This window comes from Cutaneotrichosporon cavernicola (assembly GCF_030864355.1).
Source record: "Cutaneotrichosporon cavernicola HIS019 DNA, chromosome: 4".
Lineage (NCBI taxonomy): Eukaryota > Fungi > Basidiomycota > Tremellomycetes > Trichosporonales > Trichosporonaceae > Cutaneotrichosporon > Cutaneotrichosporon cavernicola.
In genome coordinates this window covers 2,193,860-2,217,920 of record NC_083396.1, presented here as the reverse complement: position 1 = coordinate 2,217,920, position 24,061 = coordinate 2,193,860, and the positions used below count along the sequence as shown (strand labels likewise).

General features: G+C 59.6%; 11 protein-coding genes across 11 annotated transcripts; 3 read left to right on the top strand and 8 right to left on the bottom strand.

Moving 5' to 3' along the window:
- Positions 1–184: 184 nt before the first annotated feature.
- Positions 185–1,286, bottom strand: CcaverHIS019_0408530 (uncharacterized protein; the record flags this gene model as incomplete). The annotated part of the gene is made up of 4 exons (XM_060600734.1): positions 185–292; positions 324–710; positions 743–1,096; positions 1,218–1,286. 4 exons carry the CDS (start codon positions 1,284–1,286, stop codon positions 185–187), a joined length of 918 nt encoding a protein of 305 aa, XP_060457298.1.
- Positions 1,287–1,821: 535 nt separating this feature from the next.
- Positions 1,822–2,965, bottom strand: CcaverHIS019_0408520 (uncharacterized protein; the record flags this gene model as incomplete). Its single annotated transcript, XM_060600732.1, has 4 exons — positions 1,822–2,193; positions 2,439–2,620; positions 2,718–2,740; positions 2,844–2,965. The coding sequence occupies 4 exons, from the start codon at positions 2,963–2,965 to the stop codon at positions 1,822–1,824; spliced, it is 699 nt and encodes a 232-aa protein (XP_060457297.1).
- Positions 2,966–3,314: 349 nt separating this feature from the next.
- On the bottom strand, positions 3,315–6,754 carry CcaverHIS019_0408510 (uncharacterized protein; the record flags this gene model as incomplete). The annotated part of the gene is made up of 2 exons (XM_060600731.1): positions 3,315–3,569; positions 3,605–6,754. 2 exons carry the CDS (start codon positions 6,752–6,754, stop codon positions 3,315–3,317), a joined length of 3,405 nt encoding a protein of 1,134 aa, XP_060457296.1.
- Positions 6,755–7,463: 709 nt separating this feature from the next.
- Positions 7,464–8,363, bottom strand: CcaverHIS019_0408500 (uncharacterized protein; the record flags this gene model as incomplete). Its single annotated transcript, XM_060600730.1, has 4 exons — positions 7,464–7,469; positions 7,547–7,916; positions 7,954–8,169; positions 8,350–8,363. The coding sequence occupies 4 exons, from the start codon at positions 8,361–8,363 to the stop codon at positions 7,464–7,466; spliced, it is 606 nt and encodes a 201-aa protein (XP_060457295.1).
- Positions 8,364–9,086: 723 nt separating this feature from the next.
- CcaverHIS019_0408490 (uncharacterized protein) lies at positions 9,087–10,589 on the top strand (the record flags this gene model as incomplete). The annotated part of the gene is made up of 2 exons (XM_060600729.1): positions 9,087–9,942; positions 10,039–10,589. The coding sequence occupies 2 exons, from the start codon at positions 9,087–9,089 to the stop codon at positions 10,587–10,589; spliced, it is 1,407 nt and encodes a 468-aa protein (XP_060457294.1).
- Positions 10,590–10,810: 221 nt separating this feature from the next.
- On the bottom strand, positions 10,811–12,715 carry CCT2 (uncharacterized protein; the record flags this gene model as incomplete). Its single annotated transcript, XM_060600728.1, has 5 exons — positions 10,811–11,332; positions 11,415–11,761; positions 11,796–12,384; positions 12,553–12,645; positions 12,695–12,715. 5 exons carry the CDS (start codon positions 12,713–12,715, stop codon positions 10,811–10,813), a joined length of 1,572 nt encoding a protein of 523 aa, XP_060457293.1.
- A 351-nt stretch (positions 12,716–13,066) lies between these two features.
- On the top strand, positions 13,067–14,389 carry SSN8 (uncharacterized protein; the record flags this gene model as incomplete). Its single annotated transcript, XM_060600727.1, has 3 exons — positions 13,067–13,467; positions 13,499–13,828; positions 13,906–14,389. The coding sequence occupies 3 exons, from the start codon at positions 13,067–13,069 to the stop codon at positions 14,387–14,389; spliced, it is 1,215 nt and encodes a 404-aa protein (XP_060457292.1).
- A 123-nt stretch (positions 14,390–14,512) lies between these two features.
- IMD1 (uncharacterized protein) lies at positions 14,513–16,234 on the bottom strand (the record flags this gene model as incomplete). Its single annotated transcript, XM_060600726.1, has 3 exons — positions 14,513–15,866; positions 15,902–15,996; positions 16,046–16,234. 3 exons carry the CDS (start codon positions 16,232–16,234, stop codon positions 14,513–14,515), a joined length of 1,638 nt encoding a protein of 545 aa, XP_060457291.1.
- Positions 16,235–16,755: 521 nt separating this feature from the next.
- Positions 16,756–20,249, top strand: CcaverHIS019_0408450 (uncharacterized protein; the record flags this gene model as incomplete). The annotated part of the gene is made up of 2 exons (XM_060600725.1): positions 16,756–17,610; positions 17,646–20,249. 2 exons carry the CDS (start codon positions 16,756–16,758, stop codon positions 20,247–20,249), a joined length of 3,459 nt encoding a protein of 1,152 aa, XP_060457290.1.
- A 474-nt stretch (positions 20,250–20,723) lies between these two features.
- CcaverHIS019_0408440 (uncharacterized protein) lies at positions 20,724–22,365 on the bottom strand (the record flags this gene model as incomplete). The annotated part of the gene is made up of 3 exons (XM_060600724.1): positions 20,724–21,568; positions 21,661–21,695; positions 22,343–22,365. The coding sequence occupies 3 exons, from the start codon at positions 22,363–22,365 to the stop codon at positions 20,724–20,726; spliced, it is 903 nt and encodes a 300-aa protein (XP_060457289.1).
- Positions 22,366–23,242: 877 nt separating this feature from the next.
- On the bottom strand, positions 23,243–23,836 carry CcaverHIS019_0408430 (uncharacterized protein; the record flags this gene model as incomplete). The annotated part of the gene is made up of 2 exons (XM_060600723.1): positions 23,243–23,415; positions 23,455–23,836. The coding sequence occupies 2 exons, from the start codon at positions 23,834–23,836 to the stop codon at positions 23,243–23,245; spliced, it is 555 nt and encodes a 184-aa protein (XP_060457288.1).
- Positions 23,837–24,061: the final 225 nt, after the last annotated feature.

Genomic DNA, 24,061 nt, shown 5'->3' with positions numbered 1-24,061 from the left:
CACCCAAGTACAATTCTCCATGTGTGCTCTTTGCGCCTTTGCGACTTTGCTTCGGCCTCGAACCTCCACATCTCTGACGATACCCAGCATGACCACCCGTACCCCGCAGCCACCCGTACCCCGCAGCCACCCGTACCCCGCAGCCTCACAATAGCATTATGTATACATTACATGTCTGTTCTCCCTAATAACCCCGCCGCAAGCGCTCAATCTCAGCCTGCTGCGCGGCAATCGTCTCGCGACTAGCCCGCAGCTCATCCACCAGCGGCGCTATAGCCACACGGATCTCGTTCTCGAGTCAGCTCCTTCTCCCGATTGCTCACCTTCAGACCTCGGCCCATGCGCAGCATGTCCATCTGGAGGTTGCCGATCTCGCGTCGGAGCTCCTCGACGACGTCCCATCCTGGCCCTCCCTGCCATTCCTCAGAGGTCGGGGAGGGGGTAGACGAATCGTCCTCCTCTTTGACAAAGTTGAGTGATCCGCCCCGCGAGTGTGTGCGTTCCTTGGCCGAGAGAGGGGTAGGGGCTACAGTGCTGATTGTCTGGTCTGGGTCTTGGGAAAGGTTGGCAGGCCGAATCCGGGCGGTACTAGCCACAGAGGGGGGATCGGGTGCGCTCACGGTCCGCTTGTCAAACCCAACTTTCTTAGGGACGTTGGTTCGTTCGGCGAGGACGCGTTGAGACGCAGCCCGCGATCTCGCCTTCACAATCTGGATTAGCAGGATTTTTTTAAACAACTCACAGAACAAGGGTGGATGGCGAGCACGCGCTTGTGTTCTGTCGTCGCCACATCGCGGCTCTCGACATCGACAAGGAGGAGGCCGCCTTCCGTCGTCCACACGGACACAGTAGAAGGATTGAGGAATGCCACGCCTGCCGCTTCTTTCCCAAGCTCGATGATGTCGCTGTCGAGCGCGAGCATCTCCCCGCCGACGGCCGCGATGGTTTCGCCGCACACCGCCACGTCCGTGATGCCTGGAAGAGGGAGGGGGAGGGCTGAGACGCTGCCGGTGAGGTCAACTTTTGCCAGGCCAGTCGGCGTGGGAATCAGGAAGGACGGCATGGGAGTATCGACGACGGTGAGGGTGCGGACGGGCTGGGGTGAGCGGGGGAGAGGTTAAGGAGGGAGGGGGGAGAGGATGGACGGGGAGCATGTGGTGGGAAAGTGACTGCACGGGGCAGAGGATTGTCATGTCGGTCGTCGTCGTTGAACGTACCATCTCAACCTCGACGTCGGGCAGATCAAGGCGCACCCCACTCTCAGTTGCGAAAGCCATAACCTCCATCGCACAAACGACGAGCACTCCTTCTCCCGCACTCATTGCCGTAACACCCCCAACCTGGAGCGTATGTGCCAGTGCCCATCGTGCAGCTCCATTCCCTGCCCGGCGGAAGATCCGTACTTCTCCCGCCAAAGCTGCTGCGACGCCTCTTGAAAACGGGGCAATCTGAGTTGGCGCAGATGGGAGTGTCAGTTCGCCTACGCGGCGGCCGCGGCCGTCGTATTCCCAGACAGTTGGGCCGGCCCAGATGAATGTGTTGCCATTTTGGGAGGCGGCCGAGCGCGGGGGAGAGGGGGGGAAACGGGAGGGGAGGGAGAGGTGGGTCGGAGGGTTGAGGAGGGATAGTGAGGTGGGGTGGACTAGGATTGTCATGTTGGATAGTGAGATGGGAGATGAAGATGGGATATGGCGATAACAGAGGTGTTGTTTTGGCTTTGTTGACATCAAAGTCAGTCGCGAGCGGGAGTATTTTCGTCGGCCCGTCGGATGATTTGGTAAACGTAATGCATCTTGTGTCTAATCTAGTAGTGACGGGGACCTAGTCAAGAGGCTCCGGTGCGACGTCTGGCGCCGTCCCGTTCGGCGCCCTGCCAAAGGCGTACTCGCCCTCATCACGCGCCATTCGGCGTGTACGCCGCACCTTGCCCGTCGTTCGCTCGCGCTCACGCTCGTCCTCGGCCTCGCGTTTGCCAGTGGGGCCGAACCACGCGTTCCAGCGTCCTCCTGGCTTGCGCGGCTCGGGAAGGTATGTGTTGCTGTCAGGCATGAGGAGGATGTGGTACTCTGGCGCTGTGAGGAGCCAGTCCTCGAGGAGGGCGAGGTTGCGCAGGTTGGCCTTCCAGAGGTTGTCGAGGATGTCGCCGATTATCGGGATGATGCCGACCACGATGTCGAGGAGGACGTTGATGATCTGTGTGAGCGGGGGGGGGGGGGGGGGGGGGGAGTAGGGAGGGGGTAGGGAGGGGGTAGGGAGGGGGTAGGGAGGGGGTAGGGAGGGGGTAGGGAGGGGGTAGGGGTAGAGGAGGAGAGGGGAGGGGCAGGTGGGGGGCAGAGGAGGAGAGGGGAGGGGCAGGTGGGGGGCAGAGGAGGGGAGGGGCATAGGAAGGGAGGGGCAGAGGTGAGACCACACTGACAACGTCGTCCACCCGCACTCACCATGCGCACACACACGGCAACAGGGACGCCAAAGATCCAAGCCAGCCAAACCTGGTACAGCTGCATGATACCAGACACCAGGTCGCCATAAAGCGGCACGAGCGATATGATATCGTCGAGGCCGGCGCGGAACGGCAGTCCGAGGTCAGACAGCACGGGCGCTGCGTCGAGGTAGAATGCGACTGCGGTGAGCTAGACTGAGCGAGGCGAAACGAGGCGAAGAGAAGGGGAGGCGAGGCGAAACGAGGCGAAGAGAAGGGGGGTGGACGAGCGACATACCTGTCCGTACGTGGTTGTATAGCCTGCCATCAGCCCAGAAATTCAACCACCAAGCGAGTAGGGAGACAGGTATGTAGAGTGAACAAGCTAGCAACAGCCGTTTGAGATGAGATGGCATTTACCCACCTTTGCGCCTCTGCGTCGTCCCTCGGACGCCGGTGGATTACAGGCGGCCGCAGGGTTGGTTGGAAGGCACCGAAGCGGGCGGCGCGCCGGTTCTTGGTCGATCCAGCAGATGCGCCGTACATGATAGCAAGGAGTGTAGAGGTTTACGATTTACGATACTTGATTGATTAGAGAGGTTGGTAGAGAATGAAAGAGAGTGAGAGTGAGTGTGAGAGTGAGAGAGAGAGAGTGAGAGTGAAAGTGAGAGTGGAGTGAGAGTGAGAGTGAGAGACAAACAGCCGCGCAAGTGATGTGACAGTGATGAGATGGCAGTGTGAGGTGCGCCGATCGGCAAATGTCATGACATCAGCATAGCGTCATCACCCCTTTTACACTGACGCGACACGAAATTCATTACTCTGCTATGCACAGCCGCCGCAGCGGTCTACAATATCTCCCCTACAAATTGACATCTGCTCTCGACTTGAGCCATCAAAGCTTCGCCATCAGCTCGTCAATCACCTGCCGCAGCATGCTGATGTGCGCGCGCGAATACTGGTCCGAGAGATAGCTCAGCTGGCTGATGCGCTGGTTGAGCTCCTGCGTCACCACGCTCGCCACGCGCGGGAGGTACACCCTGATGTCGGGGTCCGTCGAGTCGAGCTGATCCACAGCACGGTGAAGCCACGTCGCGACTGTCGCGAACATATGGTCCTGCGGCGCGACGTTGGCAAGAGCAGAGGAGAGCTGGGGTCAGCAGGAAAAACCAAACGCAGACTCACGCGGTGGGCCAGAGTCAAGAGCACTGCTTGCGAGACGGGACTACGGCCTGGACGCGGGGGAAGGATTTGCTCGGTGCGCGACGCGTAGTCCGACACGAGTTTGAGCGTCACCGGCGCCGACTGCGCGCTCAGAGCCGCAAGGAACGCGTCCTCGAGCTGTTTGTCGTACAGTGTCGGCTGCTGCATCATCGGCGTAGCCGGCTGCATCATCTGCATCGTCTGTGAGACAGGTGGCGACCTGACCGAGACCGACCGCGCGAGCGAGGATGGCACGGGGCCCGGCGGCGGTGAGCGCGCCGACAGCGCCGCAACTTGGCGCTGTAGCGACTCGACCATTGACGACAGGTTGTGGATCATGTCGTTGGTACCAGCCAGCGCATCGCCTTGCTCCGCGACCACGTCCTTCCGGATCTGCACCATCTCGGTCTTCAAGTCCTCAGCGAGCTGGTTGTAGACATTAGTCGTGGCGGCCTCAAGGGCAGGGACGACTGTCTGCTGGATGACCTCGCGAACGGCACGCTCGACGGCCGGCTGGACAACAGTGTTGAGAGTACGTGGGACGATTGGTGCAAGGATGCGCTCGACGTCGCGCCCAATGTTCTGGAGCGACTGGTGGACCGCGCCAGGCACCAGCTCGCGCACGGCGTTCTGCACAGCGGCAGGGATGGCACGCTGAACTTCTTGCTCGATCAGCGTCGGCAGGCTGGCCTGAAGGTGGTTCGTGACAGCCGATGAGAGGCTCGAGGACAAATCTGCGCTCCCGCGCTTGCTAGCGCCAAACTCGGTCTGAATGGCCTGCTTGAACTGGTTGCCGAGCTTGTCCTCGGTCTTCTTGAGCGCCCGGAAGAGCTCGTCGGCTGTCAGGCCAGGACCAGCACCCTTATCCTCTGCCACTGGCGCGTCCGGCTTGAGAGGCGAAGCTGCGCGCTGGGGCTCCTTGCGAGCAGTAGTTGGCGTTTGCGCGCGCTTATCAGCCTGCGCCGCTCGGCCGCGGACGCGACGATTGTCAGCAGGTCTGTCCTGGAGGTCGGCCTTGTCTGCGACGCTGGCCCGCTCATCCTTCTCCTCCGCCTTTTGCTCGATCGGCTTGGCCTCCGCCGCAGCGGGGGTCAAAGTCGGACGAGTCTGAGAAAGGCTGCGGAGGTCGATCTGGGCCCTGTTGATGCCCTGCCGCGTGGCATACACGAAAGCCGGTGAGCCAGGACGGTTGGGGCTGAGAACCATGGACACGATCGGCTCAATAGGGAACTCGGCCATGGAGTCGAAGGCCAGAATGGGCACCGCGTCCGTGCCAATGACGCCGCGGAGGGGTGGGGTACCCTTAAGCTTGTAGCGGAATGCGTAGACGGAACCGCGGGCAAACTGTGAAATGAAAAGCGTCTCATTGTCACTGTCGTAGACTGCGTTGCCGAACGACAGCTGGGACGCGGGTGCATCAAACTTGATGGTGGAGATTACCGCGAGCTCGTACGTGATTTGAACAAGATCAAACATGGTGTCGTTGGCCCTGCCGACGACAATGTGCGCCTCGCAGAACCGAACAGACGACAGCGGCGTGGCCGTGTTGGACGACGGCAACTGGCGGTGCCAAACTTTGTTGAGCGAGGCGACAGAGTACAGGCAGAAGTAGCCCGAGGACGAGATGAGAGCAATAGCCTGATGCGTGGCGTTGAGGCAGAACTGCACCACAAGCCCACTAGCCTTGAGGACCCGATGGTTCGTGAGCATCTCTCTCGCGTTGACGAGCGAGGATTGCTGGCCCCAGTTCTCGGGCTTGACGATGATCACGCCCTCCGTACCACCGATCGCCAGCCAGTTGGCCGCCGACTCGTTCTCGCGCCGCACCCACTCGATCTGGTTAATATCACCGAGGCTCTTGTCCGCAGGCACAGAGCCGGGCTGAATGGATGGCAGGCTGAAGATGAGGGGGCAGTCGGGGTCGTCCCGAACCCAAGCGTGCGGAACGCGATAAGCGTTGACCGATCCGTCAGCCAGGACGACAGCGAGAGCACCGTCAGTGACGGCGAGGTCGACAAAGGGGCCGGTGGTGTCGATCTGGATGAGTGTGCGCGCGCCAGTGTTCATGTTTAAAAGGCGGATGCGGCCGCGCGAGAGGGTGTAAGCTATCCAGTCGCCAGCTGAGCCGACTGTGCGGCCGCGAGAGAACGCGACCGACTCGGCTTTCATGATTGTGGCCGGCTGCACCGCCACTACGCCCGCGTGATTGACGACGGCGTCGAGGTTGGGCTGGGCCATGTCAATAGTCACGCCGCCAGGGAAGAGCGTAACGGGGCCCTTGCCTCCCGCGTCCTGCAGAAGTTGAGCAGCAAGCGAAGGGCCTGCCGAGTCCTTTCTCGAGACAGGCGGCGACGGAGCTGCCTGATCCTGCGACGCCGGCGTGCCCGCGGCCGCAGCCTGGGGGATGGCGTACTCGCGCTTCACCGGCGACGAGGGAGCAGGAGTTGATTTGGCGCTCGGAGTGCGGACGGGCGAAGGTGCTGCCGCCGAACCCTGGCCCGACTGCGGCAGCGATGGAGCAGGCTTGTCAAACGCATCGAAAGGCGAGACAAAGTCGAAGGGCGACTTGGCCGGAGCCGAGCCAGAGGGCGGGCTCATGGTGTTCGTAAAGGGTGGCGGGCTTACAATGGAGCGAGGAAGGGGCGCAATGGGCGCTGGGTGGGTGATGACGGGCTCGTCAAGGGCGGGCGCCGTGTTCAGTAGGGGTGAGCGCAGCATGCCGAGGAGGGAGGCGCGGCGCTGTTCCTCGCGGTTCTGAGTCTGGGGCCCAGAAGCGGGGCGGCTGACCTCTGGCGTGTCCTGCGCCGAGCCAGCACCGACGCCCAGTGACAGCATGCCCAGTAGCTTGGCTTTGTGCTGGCCCGGCGGTGAGGTGGCGAGGTTGGCCTGAGCGGCACTGGGGGGCGTGGGCGTCGACTTGGTAAACGCACCCGGTGGCTGGGAGATGGACTTGAACAGATCGTCGAGGCTAACGGCTTGAAATGCAGGGGGTGGCGGGCGGGAAGCGGCCGAGGCAGAGAGGTTGGAGCCGCCGTTCGAGCCTGTGCTCCCTATCGGGCCCGCAGGCGGGATGGGAGAGGCCGAGTTGGTGCCAGCTGCTTTGAGCATGGCCAGGAGGGGATTGTTGTCCATGGTGGCGGCTGTGAAGAGAAGAGGACGAGATGGGATGGGCAAAGGAAAAGCGAGAGGGTGAGCGTGTGGCGGGCGCTAGGTATGGGGCACTTACCAAGCTATTAATGAGGCGGAAAGTAAAGGAAGAGAGGAAGGAGAGAGGGGGGAAGGGGTAAAGAGGGGAGGAGGAGGAGGAGGAAGGGGGGAGAGGGAAAGGGAGAGGGGGGAGGGAGGGTATATGGATCTAAAGAGTGAAGGAGAGGGAAGAGAGAGAGAGAGATGGTGATGAAGAGAAGAGAAGAGAGACAGCTGATGATCAGGTGAGTGGTGGGTTGGTGGGGTGGTGGGGTGCGCTACGGTGGGAGTGAGAAGCCCTAGACAACGAGGGTGGGGAAGGAGAGGAGGGGAGGGAGGCCAGGGCGAGGTGGTCGATCAACCATGCGACCATGCGTTCTTGGTCATATGGGTCATACTCATCTTGCCCTGATTACTTGCCATTCATCATTCATCCTCACACATTACATTCAGACAAAAAACATCGGCCTCCGCGCCATCATCAGACACCATGACCTTGCCAAAGAAAACTCTATATCATGCATGTGCGGGAAGGCCGAGCTATAGACACAGATTGGGCCGCGACGTTCCCTGGGACGTTACCTCGTAAATATGGCCCAGGCATGACGATTATATGCAGCTTGTATGTCGGATAGGTAGAGTAGAGCCGATTAGATTAGTACTGCCGTCAGCGACTGTCCCAGGTTCGGTGGCGGCGAGGCGGCGAGGCGGCGCCCTGTAACTCTGAGTGTGACTCACCTTCTCGCCGGCGGCCCGGCCGGTGGCGAAGCGGCCGCACGCGCCAAAGAAGGACGCGCACATGGCAAGGATCATGGCTGCCACACCGGCTACCGTGAACCAGTTGGCAATGCCTAGGGAGGCGTGATATCCAGCCTCAACGACGCGGTTCTTGAGAACGTTCCAGAGAACCATGTCGATGACGAAGGCGACCAGGCCAGCCATCGCGCCGAGGAAGCTGAAGATTGCCATCATGACGGTTGCGCCGCGCGAAGCAGCTGCGACGCCAATGACACCCATGACGAAAGCCAGGAATGACAGGAATCCGGCGATTGGGTGGAGGATCAGCGTCTTGGACAGGTTGTGAAGGAGAGTCTGGTTCATCTGGACCCTTCTGTCAGCTCTGGCAATGAGAATCCAAAGCTCACCCAGAGCTCAACCCCGCTGCCTGGAGGTCGTACCCGATGGACCGAGTACTACACGTCTTGGTTGCGGCTTTTAAGCATTGACCGAAGACACCATAAACTGTGGTGCCCGCTGGTGTGTCGACGTTGAGGAACGACACACGCTCCCACACTGGCGGCGAGACGGACGCGAAGAGCAGCAGAATTGCCGCTGCCAAGGCGAGGAACATTCCGGGGAAGCTGGTGTGAGCGGGGTCGGCATTGTGGTCTGAGTGTGGGTGTGAGAGGGATTGTGGGGCCAGGGGCCGAGGGCGTGAGTCGGGGAGTGTGTTTGGTTCGGGAACACGACTGTCGGGGCCATGGAGAGCTGCAGAGAGAACCAAGGAGGGAGGAGGAGCTCCACCTTGCTGTGTGACTCACGCAGGAGACGGCATGGTGACCAGTCAGCTCAAGTCGACCGAGTAGATTGCGAGGTGTGATGGTGATGTAAAATATAGGATGAGAATGGGGATTTGTAGCTTGGAGCTAAGCCAAGAGTGGGGACTGAAGGGAGGTGGTTATGGGTAGCAGTGCGTGACCAGCTTGACCGGAAGCGTGGTGTTGTCGTAGTAGTTAATGGTCACAGGTAAAAGTGGTAAAAGTGGTTGTTGAAAGGTAGATGAAATGAGAGGATGAAGATGGAGGTTGAGGTTGAGGTTGAGGTTGAGGGAATTGGCAGGGTAAATTGTCAAGGGGCTGGTGATGACTCTGTAGGTTAGCCAGTAGGTCATGAAGAGTAACTAACACCAACTTATGTTGAATCCACTTGTACAATCACGGCTTGACAGTCCTTTGTGTTTGGTGGAGCGATGCCCATCTACTACTACTACTCTGTAATGTCCTTGAGCCTACATACTATCCGCATTCTCCCTCGCTTGGGATGTTCTGTTGGTCTCCTTGTCTTGGCTGTTACGCCTCATGACGTAGTCACCAGGGCCAGACCAGCGGGCGGAACGGCTTCAATCACTGTCGCAAATCCAATTAGGAGTATCACACAATCTGCTTCCGTCATCCTCCTCCCCTCCACCCCTCCACCTTGGCCCTTCACCTTCACAAAGTTGAATTTGCCGCCCAACGTCAGGTTGGCCAACAATAACATCAACCAAACAACAACAACAATGCTCGCCTTCCCAGCGCGCCAGGCCATCGCCGCCCGGCAGCTCCACACCACCTTCATACGCTCCGTACGCCGCCCTCAAAAGCCCTTTGAGGCCTACATCCCCCGCGACCCGTCCAGTAAACCCCAGGCAGCCGGTTTCGATAAACGCCGAGCAGCCCAGCAAGACCAGCTTTACGTCCTGGCCCAGGAGGGCAAGGCGAGCGCAGCGGAAAAGTACTCGGACGCATTTGGCCTCCGGACCCCCGGATCGGAATACAAGGCGGAGTCGGACGCGGAGCGGTTTGGCCACAACAAGCCCTTGTCAAAACCCAGAATAACTGCTGAAGACAACCACTTGTCTGGTCTCCGCCGGAAAGCGATGCAGCAATCCGACGTCAAGCATGTACTCAAGAAATGGCGTAGTGGGGTCGACCTCCATAGCGGCCGCTTCGCCGTACGCACAAAGGAGCTCGAAGCGCTCGCCGTGAAACAGGAAAAGCGGGCGGGACGACGGGCCCAGAGGGAGGAGTTGAAAGCCGAATTTAGGGTCGCAAAACAGGAGCGCAGCCATGTCAAGATCAAGCTGCAGTCTGAACAGCAGAGGTTTGCGCGTGAAATGCGGGAGAGCGGATTCTCGAAATATCGGTCAAAGTGGCTCGCTAAGGCGCGGTGGGATCCTGTGCAGCAGCGGCCGCTTTTGCTCGCCAATGACTTGAAGTATATCGGCGGCAGAGATGGGAGAGATCTCCCGGCGCTGAGGGAGGCTGTTTGGGCGACCGAAAAGGCAGTAGGAAGGACCACGGGACCGGATCCTACGGATACCGAGCTAGGACAGCCGGCCGAGGTGGCGGGGGAGGGGATGGAGGCAGAAAACCGTGAGTGTGTTGGGCGGGGGGAGTGAAGGAAACTGCAGGAGAAGAGGTACCAGACCGGTACCGATTGGAGTATTCTTCGACCATCGCTAACCCCAGGCCGCTGGACACCAACCAAACGCCTAACGTACGCGGCTATGAGCGGCATGCGTGAACTGCACGCCCAGGACCCTGCGACATGGACCGCGCAAGCCCTCGGCCCAAAGTTCGGCATCTCATACGAGGCGGCGAAGCGAATTCTGCGATCGACATGGAGTGCGACCACCAACAAGGACATGGGCAAGTGGTCGCGCGCGACGGATGGCGTCAACTCGCCAGTACCGCAGATTCGGGCGGTGTACGCGCTCAAGAGGGCGGACGAGGCGGCCAACGAGATCAAGAGGGCGGACGAGGCGGCCAACGAGCTCAAGAGGGCGGACGAGGCGGCCAACGATGACAAGGCGACAGGGAAGGAGACGGAGAGAGGGGTCAAGCCCAAGCCCAAGCCCATGCCCAAGGATAAGGAGACGAGAGCCAAGGGCAAAAGCAAGGACAGGGAGATGAGGTCGACTGGGAGTGGGACGGGGCATGGAGGGAAAGCCAAGGTTGGGAATCGGAAGGAGCCACCTCCTCTTCGTCAACGGGGCGGGTTCGGCATCAAAGAGGCATAGTAGCAAACAGCACAGTAGCACAGTAGCGTAGCACAGTAGCACATCTCATCTTGCATGGCACATCTTAGATCAAGTGAGCGGCGTCCAAGTCATTAATTGCGAGCCACGTAACAGTAGTGGTCAAATATCTCATCAACCCCGTCCTTGGTCTCGCCACACTTGTCACCCTCGCCACCCTCGCCACGGCCACTCTACATGCATGCAATCTACTACGCGCGCAACTAGTGCGCCTCGCGCCGCCGGGGAGCCGCCCTCAAGATGTTGTCGACGCGGAGGATCATCTCGCTCGCCTCGCTGGCGCTGACCACAACCTGGCGCTTGAGCTTGTAGCTCTCGGTCACACCGAGGTCCTTCATGCTCGCGATCGCGCCGTTGTCCATGTCGAGGCCGGCGTCAGCGCGGCCCTCGTAGTGTGCCGCGCGCAGCTTGGCGACCAGGTCCGAAGAGTCGTACCCGCCATTGTCGGCGAGGATCGTGGGCATCTGGCGCAGGGCGCGAGCAAATCCCTCAACGGCGAGCGCACGCTTGCCGCTGACGGTCCGCGCCACCTCGTCGACCGCGCAGGCCATCAGCATCTCGGCGCATCCACCACCGAGGGTCACGCGCGTCTCCTTGACCGTCTGCGAGAGAACTGAGAGCGCGTCGTGAAGCGACCGCTCGGCCTCTTCCACCATCTGGTTCGTTGCGCCGCGCAGCACGACTGTGCATGCCTCGCCAGCCGCCACGCCCGAGAACTTGATGAGCTGGGGTTAGCTGTGTTTCGCGCGTGCCAGAGCTATGCCTCCGCAATGCCAGTGCTTCCCGACTCTCCGGCCGTTCACTCACCTTGTCCTCGCCAATCATAATCTCCTCGATGACGTCGCAGCGGCCAATCTTGACCTTGTCGGGGGCCTCAAAGGTCGACGCAATCTCGCCACCGGTGACGAGGGCAAGGCGCTCGACACCCTCAAAGTCGGCGTGCTCAATCGACATGATGCCCTGCTCGGCGAGCAGCGACTCGGGATAGTTGTAAATGAGTTGACGGTTGACAAAGCAGGTGATGCCGTGGGCCGCGATCGACTGGACCTTGGCCTTCATCTTGTCGCGCTCGGCGCGCTCGAGCTCGGCGAGCTTGCCAGTGCCGTCGACGCGCACGCGGGCGCCAAAGATCTTGATCTTGTCCGTGTCCATGGCTGGTGTGAGCTACGCAAGGGCACACAAGCTCACAGGTGTTAGCAATCAGGATCTTGGCGTTCTCTATCCGCTTGGGAGAGTTGACGGCAATCTGCTTGTCAAGAATAAAGCCCTCGTCGAGGTACGAGTCGGTAAGCTTGCCGCCGACCTTTTTGATAATCTGGATGTGCTCGAGGTCAATGCTGCCCTTGAGGCGGAGCACAGCGTCGACGGCCAGGTTGGCAAAGTAGTCCTTGTCCTGGCTGAGGACCTTTGACGAGAGTGTCGTGCGGGCAATGTTGAACAGGTCCTCACGGAACTGCATCGCGTCGTCCTTGTTGTCCACAGCACTGTTGGCGAGCGCCTCGAGCGCGGCCCGCGACGCAATGCGGTAACCCTCCACCACGGTTTGGGGGTGGATCTTGGAGACGGTGACGAGCTTCTCGGCCTCGCGAAGCAGCTCCGACGCGAGGACACACACACTGGTCGTCCCGTCACCGACCTCGTCGTCCTGCACCTTGGAAATGTTGACGAGGATCTTGGCGGCCGGGTTGTCAAGCGTGATGGCCTTGAGGATCGTCGCGCCGTCGTTGGTCACCGTGATGCTTCCGTCGTGCGTCGACTGAAGGATCTTGTTCATTCCCTGACGTTAGCTGCGTCCGAGGGTGTCCGAGTGCCGCCAGGCCCGACGCCGGGGTCGAGAACAAGTGCGAAGCGCTGGCGCGGAGATGTGGAAGGTTGGATGCGTGGAGGTGAAAGCCAGCGTCGTGGAGATGAGAGACGCCAGCATGAGACCGCACCATCAACTCACCTTAGGTCCAAGTGTTGACTTGACGAGGTCGCCGAGCGCCATGGCGCCGACGAACGACGAGAGGCGAGCGTTCTCGCCGCGCTCCTCGGAAGCCTATGATTAGCAATGTCGCCCTCGCCGCCAGCTCGTCCAGAGAACCCACCTCGTCCGCAAAGACGTTCATGGTGCGGGTATGCGGGATGTGTTGGCGTGGATTAGTTTTACTCGATGCTGCTGAACGTGCAGGTCGAGAGAGGTAGAGAGGGGGGAAGGAAGAATGTTGTCGAAGTCGATCGTGGCCCTGGTACGAGGTCGACTTGCAGAGGAGCGACGCGAGAGCGCGTTTCGAAACGTGGATAGTTGGATCACGTGATGCCACGTGAGGAAAGTGGAGGGCCAGCCCCGCATCACCACCAGTGCGAGTGACTCCACAGCCAAGAGCTCTATCCGCATCACGTTCTCAAAGCAGCGACACCCACTCACTCACGCACTCCACTTGGCCACTCGACGCTGGAAGAGGAGTAGACACGGCGGCATGTCGTCCAACTTCTACACCTCAACGCATGCCAAGTACTGGCTCCTTACGCGGGCCGAATTACATGCCTCGCGCGAGACGGATCTCCGCTACGCGACCCCCCACCAGCGGTACTGCTTGAACATCTTCTTCGCATCTCTCATACAAAAACTGGGAAAACGACTCCTTCTTCGGCAAACACCCATCGCCACGGCGGTAGTCTACTTCCGCCGATTCTACGCCCGCAACTCGATCTGCGAAACCAACCCATACCTCGTACTGGCCGCATGTATATTCGTCGCGGCTAAAGTTGAAGAAACACCAGTGCATATCAAGAGTGTGGTCGCCGAGGCCAAGGTCGTCTTCGGTGAACATAACATCAAGATGTTCCCCGCTGAGCCATCCAAGCTCGGCGAGATGGAGTGAGCCCAAGCCAAGTTGGAGCTGATCCAGATTCTATCTGCTCGAGGATATCTGCTTCTGCCTCGTCGTATTTCATCCTTATCGCGCCTTGGTTAATATTTGCGGGCGCGAGCCTGCGGACGCCGGGAGATTTCCCAAGACTAGGGCCGAGGAGGATGCCGACGTACGAAGGAAGGAGGCGGAGGCTGCCAGGAAGCGTAGCGATGAGGCCAAGGCTAAAGGGCCGCCTGGATCTGCTGCACGCATGCCGGTCGAGGATGAGGGTGGTGAGGGCGAGGCGGAACGGATTCGTCGCCTTATGGGGCGCGGGAGCGGCGAAGGACTCATGGAGGTCGAGGAGGGGGCGCTGCAAATAGCATGGTGAGTGGGCGGGAGGGAGTGGAGCGAGGGGCTGTTCGGGTGACGAGGGGAGATCACGACGACCAACTAACCTCTAGGTTCGTGATCAATGACTCGTTCCGCACCGACGCGCCCCTCCTGTACCCGCCCTACATCGTTGCTCTCGCAGCCCTCTACATCGCCTTCACACTTACTTCCTCCTCGGGAACAAGTGCGCGTAGTACGCGTTCCTCGACCCAAGTAGGCACGATCACGCAGGCGATTGAGAGCAATGCAGCGCTAGGCTTGCCGCCACCACCGAGCGGGGCGGCCGAGTTCCTCGCCTCGTTCCAAGTCTCGCTTCCCACGCTGTTCGCGTGTGTCCAGGACATCACTTGCCTGTACCCGATCTGGGAGGCTTTCGAGCCTTCCCCCACTAGACCGGGACAGCAGCCTGCGCAGGGAAAGGGACCAAAGTTTACGCCAGAGGATGCCGAGGCGCTCGTTCGACGCATGATTGAGGAACGAATGGTCGATCTCGGTCATCCTGATGATGCGGGAGCTGGAGCAGAGGAACCGCCCAAGAAGCGCCTCCGAACATAGCCCACCCCACATACAGGCCTCTCCCTCTTGCACTCTGGGAGTCTGCCAGTTGAGTCTGCCAGTTGTACCACACCATGCATAAAAGTACATCATGCCCAACAGTCTAAATATTACGCACCACGCCTAGGCAAAGAGACGCTTGGTGTACGAGTTGAGGCCGTGGACGCCACCCTCGAGCTGGGCACTGGCCGTGCGCAGCTCAAAGCGCACCTTGCCCGAGCGGCAACCCTCCTGGAGGTCCTTGACGGAACGGACACCCGAGTCCTGCAGCGAGTGCTGAAGACCAGTGTAGAGGTAGGGAACAAACTTGTTGACCGAGCCCTTGTCCTGCACGTCGCCCGAGACACCCTGGGCGACCTTGACCGTGTCGGCCTCGGAGAAGTAACGGGCCGTGGCGGCGTTGTTAGCCGCGAGCCCAGACTTGCCTCCCTTGCCAGACGTCTGGGTGTGCTCCATGGCCTCGATCGAGCCCATGCCGCGGTACACCTTGACACGCTTGCCCTCGTGGTAGTAGTACTCTCCGGGCGACTCGGTGGTGCCGGCAAGCATACCGCCCATCATGACGGCGGACGCGCCGAGCGAGAGGGCCTTGGCAATGTGACCAATGTTGCCGATACCGCCGTCGGCAATGGTGGGGACACCGAAGCGCGACGCAAACTCCGAGACAGCGTTCACGGCCGTGCCCTGGGGACGGCCGACAGCCATGACCTCCTGGGTGATGCAGATGGAACCCGAGCCCATACCGATACGGAGACCGTCAGCGCCAGCGGCAATGAGCTGGGCGGCCTGCTCGCGGGTCACGACGTTGCCGGCAATAACGTCGAGCTTGGGGAACGTCTTCTTGATCCAGCGAATAAACTCAATCTGGAACACCGAGTTGCCCTGCGACGAGTCGAGGACGACAACGTCGAGGCCGGCCTCAACAAGAAGCTTGAGACGGTCACGGTCGCCAGGGCGGGTGCCGATCGCAGCACCGCAGTAGAGCTGCTTGCTCGAGGGCGCCTTGGAAGCGAGAGGGTAGGTCTGGTTCTTGAGGAGATCGGCGCGGGCGACAAGGGCAACGAGGAGACCAGAGTCGTCAATGATGGGGAGCTTGCCCTTCTTCGAGTCGCGGAGGATCGCGTTGGCCTGCTCGAGCGTAATGTCGGCGTTACCGGTAACAGTCTCCTTGAGCGGGGTCATGACGTCCTTGAGAGGAGTCTTGTCGTTGCGGAACTGGACGTCACGACCGGTAACGATACCGAGGAGCTTGCCGCCAATCTTGCCCGAGTCGGTGATGGGCACACCAGAGAAGCCCATGCGGTCCTTGATCTCAAGGACGTCGCCGACGACACCGTTGGGGCCGAGGCACACTGGGTCGGTAATAAAGCCGTTCTCGTACTTCTTGACCTTGCGGACCATGGCGGCCTGCTCCTCAGCCGAGCAGTTGTGGTGAATAATGCCAAGGCCACCGTGGCACGCAAGCGCGATCGCCATGCTACGCGTCAGTCCGTGCGGTTAGAAACTACCCACCGGTCCTCGGTGACAGTGTCCATGGGCGACGAGAGGAAGGGAGCGTTAAGAACAATGTTGCGCGTCACACGCGTCTGGAGCGACACCTCGGACGCCTGATTTGTAAGCCATGCTACTGTTGAGACCAAGTTGTGTGTAACTCACGGGAAAGTCGATGTGACCGGGGAGCATGAGGAAGTCGTTGTACGTGAGACCACCGTGGGCCTGCGAGTCCATGAGCTCGCTGAGCGAGAGGCCGTCGCCGCGGGGGTACTGCTCGAGGAACTTGATGGCGTCGGCGGCGGGGAGGACCTCGCCGCGGGCGGGTGCGGAAGCGGAGCCGTTAGCAGCCATTGTTTTTAGGTTAAGAGGTGGAGAGGAGAGGAGACGGCGTCCGACTAGAAGGGGTGGGAGAGGATCTGACGGCTGTTGGCTGTCGCAATGATGCTTTCCCAAGAAGAAGAATGTGACGAAGAGAAAATTAAGGCGGAGGCGGGAGGGAGGGGGGGAGGGGAGGAGCAGGGGGAGAGGCGACGCCAGGCAGGGGGTGGCCTACATTCCGCCTCGTATCGAAGCTTACCAAAGAATTCTTCACCCAGGAAACGGGCTGAACAAAACAATTACCCGCGGAAGCAAAATTTCTACACATGACGTGGATTTGATCCGGAGTAGAACGGGAACAAAAGAGCGGGACGACTCGGGGCTAGGGTTGCAAGGTTCTAGGCCACGCGAGCCAGGCGAGCATGACGTCGATTCTCGGCATTGAGCCGGCTCGAGCAGAGAAAGACGCAAAGGTGACTAGTCTCCAGTGTCAAGTGTCCAGTGTCCATCGCCACCCACTCCTCTTCCATCACGCACCAATCCGCATCGCAGCCATGATGCCACTGCGGAGACGTATCCTCCTCACGCAGTGGAGGGCGCTGCAGCGGGCCGTGCATACCAAAGGCCCTCCAGATATGCCGGCAGAAGTGGTCAAGCCGGGTTCTCCACCAACCGAGCTCACAGGCTCAGCCAAGCTGTTCGCGGACGCGTTGGTCGAGGAGAAAACCGAAACCGACGCTGCGGCCAAAAACGCCCGCGCACATCTCGTTGATTCCCAAGGTCCAATTTGGACCGGCGAGGAGGCGCAGCGCGATGCCGTCCTCCGTATGATAGTGGACAAGTACAAGCCACTCCGGACAGGCGAGGGGATCAAGGACGACGCGGCCGAGAAGCGGATCCGCAACTGGATGAAGAATCTGGAGATGGCACCAAAGGCGACGACGGCGGCGGCCAACACAATACCCGTGTCGTCGGAAGAGAGCATACACACACCCAAGCTCCCTCCGCACCTCTTCCGCCCCTGGCACGCGACGTATACCGGCGACAACGACGTGGTCGAGAGCCCCAAGGTCAAATGGGGTCATTTCGAGGCGCGCACCGCCACGGATCTTAGCAATCTCATGGAATTGCGACTGCCGTTCAACGTTGATGGGACGGTAAGGAAAGCGCACCGCGACTTCCGGCGAGCGACAAAACTCCAGGGCCGGCTGGGAAGTGCGAGGGAGAACGCGATCGATTACCGCCTCGGCATCCACGATGGGGATATGACCCATGTCGGTGCAGAGGAGGAGGAGATGGAGGGGTTTAGTGGGAACCGTCAGATTCGCGGGGAGAGTGTACTCGGTGCGCAGCGGGGAGGTGCGAGCGGGATGCGCGCATGGGCCGGCCTCGTCGAGGAGCGAATCACTGTGAGTATCGCGATCCTTGATATATCTGACACCAGGCGGCACAGAACAAGGGCTTTTTCAACAACCTCAAGGGGACGGGCAAGCCGATTGAGCGCGACCCGTCCGAGATGAACCCGCTTCTAGGTCTCAGCGAGGTGTACATGAACCGGATCATCAAGAGACAGGGCGCACTTCCTCCATGGATCGAGCTGCAGAAGAACTTGGACGCTTCCCAGGCAGCATTCAGATCCCTCCTTCTCGAAAGCTATACCAAGCACATGGTGCGCTCGATCCTCGCCTCCAACCCTATCGACCTGCTACCGACCTATGAGCAGATCCCAGGACGTGACGAGGCGTTTGAGGCTCGGCACGAAAAGTTCCATATCGAGAACGTGCGACAACTCAACGACACGCTGGGAAAAATGAACGCACAGGCACCGATGCCTAGCCGGCGCGGGCTGATCCTCCTCGAGGCCGAATTGGACCGGGTGCGCGGCGACGTGCTCCGCCAGAATGTGTGGAACGAGCTCAAGAAGCGCGTGCAGGAGATCAAGGAGATCGAGGCAATGGGCCCTGCCACAGGCCGCCTGCCGTTCCTCCAGACGCTCGAGAACGGCGCGTTCGCCAGGTTCGGGCGGCGCATGAGCGCCCTCGTCTCCGGCTCGACTGGGGAACAGGCCAGTGGCGGCGGCACGTTGAGCGGTAACGGACACCCGGAAGCGGGCGGTGGCAAGGGCCTCATCGTGCTCGCGGGGCTCACCCTCGCCGTCGTGCTGTACTTTAGAAAGCCAACGCTGAACGAGAGCCCAAGCCCGATCTCGCACGAGGACCTGATCCCCGTCCACGAGCAGCCCACGGTCCCGCCGTTCGTGGCGCTTTCGCCGTCCGAGCCGTCCGTTGGCGTGCTCGAGCTGTTCCGCGAATACGTCCTCGAGCCGTTCCTAACCCTTGTGCGGTTCATCCACCTCGCGCTCCTCTTCGGCCCCGTGATCATCACCGCGCCAATGGTATTTGTTGGTGCGCCGCCACGCCGCAAACCTGGTAAACCCATCGCCGAGAGTGAGGAGAACTGGGGCGCAGTGTGGTGGTACGGCTTCCTGGTGAATCAGATGGAACGCGCCGGACCGAGTTTCATCAAGCTCGGGCAGTGGGCGGCATCCCGTGCCGACCTATTCCCCGACGCGCTATGTGTCAAGATGAGCGAGCTGCACTCGTCCAACAGCCCCCATCCATTCCGGTACACGAAAAAAGTGCTCGAGCGGGCGTTTGGTTTGCCGTTCGACGAGATCTTTGCCGAGTTTGAAGATACGCCTATCGGATGCGGCGCCATCGCACAGGTATACCGTGCACAACTACGTCCCGAGATTCTCAAACAGAGCAGCGCTGAGGCGGCAGCCCTAGCCCAAGAACTCGAGGCTGACCCCGACCGCCGCATCGTGACCAGTGTAGCGATAAAAGTCCTCCATCCAAGAGTGGAGAAGCTGGTCCGCCGCGATATCCGCATCATGTCCATCTTTGCGAATATCATCAACGCCCTCCCGGATATGGAATGGCTCTCTCTCCCTGACGAAGTGGCTGCTTTTGGAGACATGATGAACCAGCAACTAGATCTCCGCGTCGAGGCGGCCAACCTGGATCGATTCCGGGACAATTTCGCACACCGCCCGCGCACCGTTGCGTTTCCGCGACCCATTCGATTGGGGCCCGACAACGTGGCTGCCAACAGAGAAGTCCTAGTTGAGGAATACGAGGACGCTTTGCCGCTCAAGTATTTTCTGCGGAATGGCGGCGGACCGTACGATGAGAAAATCGCCAATCTCGGACTAGATGCGTTCCTCGAAATGCTCCTCCTCGACAACTGGACTCATGGTGACTTGCACCCCGGCAACATCATGGTCCGAATGGTCCGTCCTGAGACGTACCATATTATCGGGCCATTATTCCATCGGTTAAAAGGTGACACGCACATTGAGCCCAGTATACCGACTGAGAGTCGGCGCGAGACTGCCATTGTCCACGAACTCCGAGCATTGGCCGACGAGCCTGATCTCTGGCTTGCCCGCCTCGACCAACTCTACACTCAAGGTCTCGTCCCTCAACTAGTCTTCATCGATGCCGGCCTAATCACCAGTCTGGACGCGACCAACCGCCGCAACTTTCTCGACCTTTTCCAGGCCGTCGCAGAATTCGACGGCTACCGAGCTGGCAAACTAATGATTGACCGCTGCCGTCGCCCCGACCTCGCCATCGACGAGGAAACCTTTGCACTCAAAATCCAGCACCTGGTCCTCAACGTAAAGTCCAAAACCTTCAGCCTTGCCAAAATCAAAATCTCCGACATCCTCACCGACGTGCTGGTGGCGGTGCGGCAACACCACGTGAAACTCGAGGGCGATTTCGTCAACACTGTCATTTCCATTTTGCTGCTGGAAGGAATCGGACGCCAACTCGATCCAGATATGGATCTGTTCAAGTCTGCCCTGCCGATTCTGCGCCAGCTCGGACGACAGATTGGGACACGGGATATCGTCGATGTGAATGCGGGGAGTCTCCTGGCAATGGCCAAGCTTTGGATTTGGGCAGAGGCGCGTGGAGCAGTGGGCGAGGCAAGTCAGATTGACCAGTGGGTCAAGTATGATTGGTTGTCGCCCGGGATTTAGATTTATGTAGATGTAGTATTAGACTGTAGCAGATGCACTGATCGGGGGTGGTGCTTGGTTGCGCCTGCGCCAAGACCTGTTGTAGGGCAAGGAGAGCAGAGTTTCAATCAGTCACTTCCGGCCCCAACGCCTGGTAGATCTGGTGATCAGTTTAGCAGCCGACGCCGACACTGCTTCTGGTCACTGCACCACTTGAAACAATCCCCACCTCACACAATCCCCACCTCACAGGTATCTAAAAATCGATACATTGCTCACTGGGCCGAGGTCTGTCGACTGGCTGCAGACCCAGACCCAGAATGTACCGTGGCCGCACGGCGGCATTATAAACCTATAGTCGATACAGGTACGATAAAAGTCTGGCGCGGCCAGACATACCAGAGCGAGTGTCCGTTCGGGGTGAAGAGGAGGGAAAGGTGTAGTAGTACAACGCGTGTGCGTGTCCTAAGCCTAGGACAGAGTAACCGTCCACACCTAAGCGGTCGCACCAAGGACGACGATCCGGCCAAGTGAGGCCACCAGCCCGCCAAGATCGGCAAGAGTGCCCTCTGGGTTTGGGCTGTCGTTGATGATGGCGGCGTCGCCAGCGCTCACCGGGGCGGCGGTGGATGGGGTGGGGAGAAGGGCGGTCGAGTTGGCCGTGCTCGATGCGAGCAGGGTCGAGTTTGTAGAGAGGGTCGATGACACAGTCGTCGAGTTGGAAAGGATCGAGGAGAGGACCGAGCTCGAGATCACGGGGGCCGAGCTGACGCTGACCGAGGGAGAATCGGCCGAGGACGATGGGGTCTCTGAGGCGCTCGAGGGCGTCTCAGTCGTCTTGGGCTGTTCGGGGGCCGGGGCGGGAGTCGGAGTAGGCTCTGGAGTCGGGGTCGGGGTAGGCTTAGGCTCCTCGGGAGCTGGTTTGGGGTCGCTGTTACCGCCGCCGCCAGAGCCGTCGTTGAATGTCCAGCTCAGCTGGAACACACCCTTGCCCGTGTCGTGGAAGTTTGTGAAAAGGCTCTCGCTGAGGTCGAGAGCGCCGTAGGGGCAGCCGGGGCAGAGATCGACAATGGTCGCCTGGGCCGACTTGCCTCCCTCGGTGATGGTGATCGTCTTGCCACAGTGGGCACCGCCGTCCCACTGCTGTGCATTAAGGGCGACAATCTTGTCGGCGCCAGTGTTAACGCCGCCACAAGCGCCGAGACCAGCTTCGTAGTAGGTTGCCTTGCCATCAAAGCGCTTGGCGTGGGGGACCGGGGCGGCGAGCGCGAGCGCAGCCAAGACGAATGAGACGAGGTAAAAGAGGGCAAACATGTTTTGAGGTAAAGAGAGGAGGAGGACTAAGGAGTGAGCGGAGTGGGAGGCGGAGGGAAGGAGAGGTAGTGGTAGAAGGAGAGTAGAAGATGCGGGAGGGACAAGTGAGGCTACTTACAATGAAGGTAGGCCCGTGATTCAAGGCGACAAGGACTGAGCAGGGAGAGGGAGATGGAGAAGAGGGGGGTGGGGTCTGTGCTTTCGATTCGATTCGAATGATTGAGCGAGCGAGTGCGAGTGAGCGTGTAGAGAATGTCGACGGTGGAAGGGAGGGTCGAGCGTTGAGAGGCGAGAGAGTTAAGAGAGTGACAGTGGCTAGTGACAAAGGTCAAAGAGTGTAAGATGTAGAGGGTTGATGAGTTTTGGGGGTGGTTGAAATGAGTTGCAGTTCAAGTTGACAAGAGTCAGTGGACAGTTTAAGGGTCCTCTTGTTCCTGACCTGTTTGCCCAGCCGAATCCCAACTATTCCCTGACTCATCCTGACCCGTTTGACGCGTGTTTCCCTTTACATCTTGAATTGATTGACACTCAGGGTACGACATCAGGCACAAGCCGGAAGCCTCGGACGCATGAAAGAATGGGGGTGGACCCCACTTGCAACCAAGCGAAACATGACATGCTATACTCATCTCCACTCGGTATGACTGATTCTAGTGCATGTCGATATCTTGTCAAGCAGTGATGCATGCAGGGCCAGTGCTGGTAAGGAGGGAAAAGGAGAGAACCAATGCTTCCGTGATGATCCGCGTCCCCTACTCACTCCCATCCGACGTGCATTGATGATTGTTCTTGGCACTTACCTTACGATCGACAAATTCGTCATTTCGACCTGTCCCATTTCTACCAAAACATGAACAGACAACCTTGCAAGCTTGCTCTGGAATCCGCCAGTGACACAGCCAGCAACACATTTTCTGTAACAAGCAAAGACATCGACAGGGAGGATTTTTGGGGTGCTCTCCATGCGGTATGCGGCCGGCATGGCGGATGTGGCTGGAATTGGTGTGCCTGAGGCTAAGGGAAGTTGGCTTGGCAGCCGAGGCCAAACATGACGTTCTCCTGAGTATCGGGTCAGGGATACCACAATGTCCAACAACCACTCAAACCACTCCAACCCTCCAACCACTCCAACTCCATTCCATCAACGCTCTCTCCATATCTGCACTAGTCCTCTTCGCCTCTGCTGATGTTTACCCAGCCGTCTGACATCCTGACGCTCAAGAGCCTCCAAGAACTCGTCCGCTGGCTTTCCTTCCCCACACCCACTGGTTCTGCTTCAGAACACATCCAACGAACATCGCTATAGCTTAGTGGAAGAGCGCGGGGCTCATACACCATGAAACCCCGAGGTCGGTAGATCGAGACTACCTGGCGATAGGACTAGACGTGGCCGGCGAGGTCAAGCTTTTGCTGCTGCAATTCAACTCGCAAGCCCGGAGCCCCTGCAAGGCCCAAGCGCGTCTTCCTACCATGTCAACGTAACCCCGATATGGTCGCTCCAACCTGCGCCTGGCCTCGTCACGTCGTAACGGTGGACCAAGAGAGCGGTCGGGAAACACGCCCCAACCGACCTGATCTCAGTGGACCGCCTCTTCCGGATCAACTGCGTTCACCATAGGTTGCGACTGTGACGCTCGCAACCGAGCTCGCCATGAATGGCACATGATACATTACCCCCTATGTCGTCCTTCTGCGAGCAGCTACTCGGCGCCAAGCCGCGCAATCGCCTCCTCGGTTGTGACGACCTCGCCGAACCCAGCCTCCAGCGCGCGAAGGGAACTAGCATGCATTTCGGGATGGTTGGCCCCACACGCATCTCCAATGACCCAAGTTTCGAATCCGCGATTAAACGCGGACCGGGCGGTCGTTTCACCTTGAATCAGCTTCACTTTTTCCAAACCTCCTCACGTACAACAGAAATTAGTCAACACTCCCGTCACCAGTACGCGCTCAACTCCACGCGCCCGTAACGTCTCCTCCAAGTGAGTGTGGATGAACGCATCGTACGTGTCCTTGTCCTGCACCGTTATGTCGGTTGGGATAGGCGGAGACAGGTTGGGAAGTAGTTGCCACGATTCCGAGAAGCGGTGGATCGAATGTTTCGCGCCCCAGAAACGCACAAGTTGCGATACCTCTTCCCCACTCAACTGGGCTGGCGTGTGTCCGTGCTGCGTGTAGACTACCAGGGCATTGGTGGAGTGGAAGAACGCGATGAGGTTGTTGACGTTGGACATGATTGGGGATGCGGGGCTTTCGAAGAAGCGCTGCATGTCAATGACGATGAGCGCGGTCATGGTGGTGATTGTGAATGAAAGGTTAAGAGGTGAAGTGAGAACGGTGTCTGGCTCCAGCGACAACTGCGCCCCCGACGTCATTGCGGCGCATGGACTGGACACGACCACAATATGGATAGTGGGACTAGTATCGCAACGGTCTGGACAGAGGCGCCGTTATGCAATGGCTAAGTGATTGAATATGTTTGCATGCGCTGCCCGACGAGTCGTCGTCGAACGAGATCG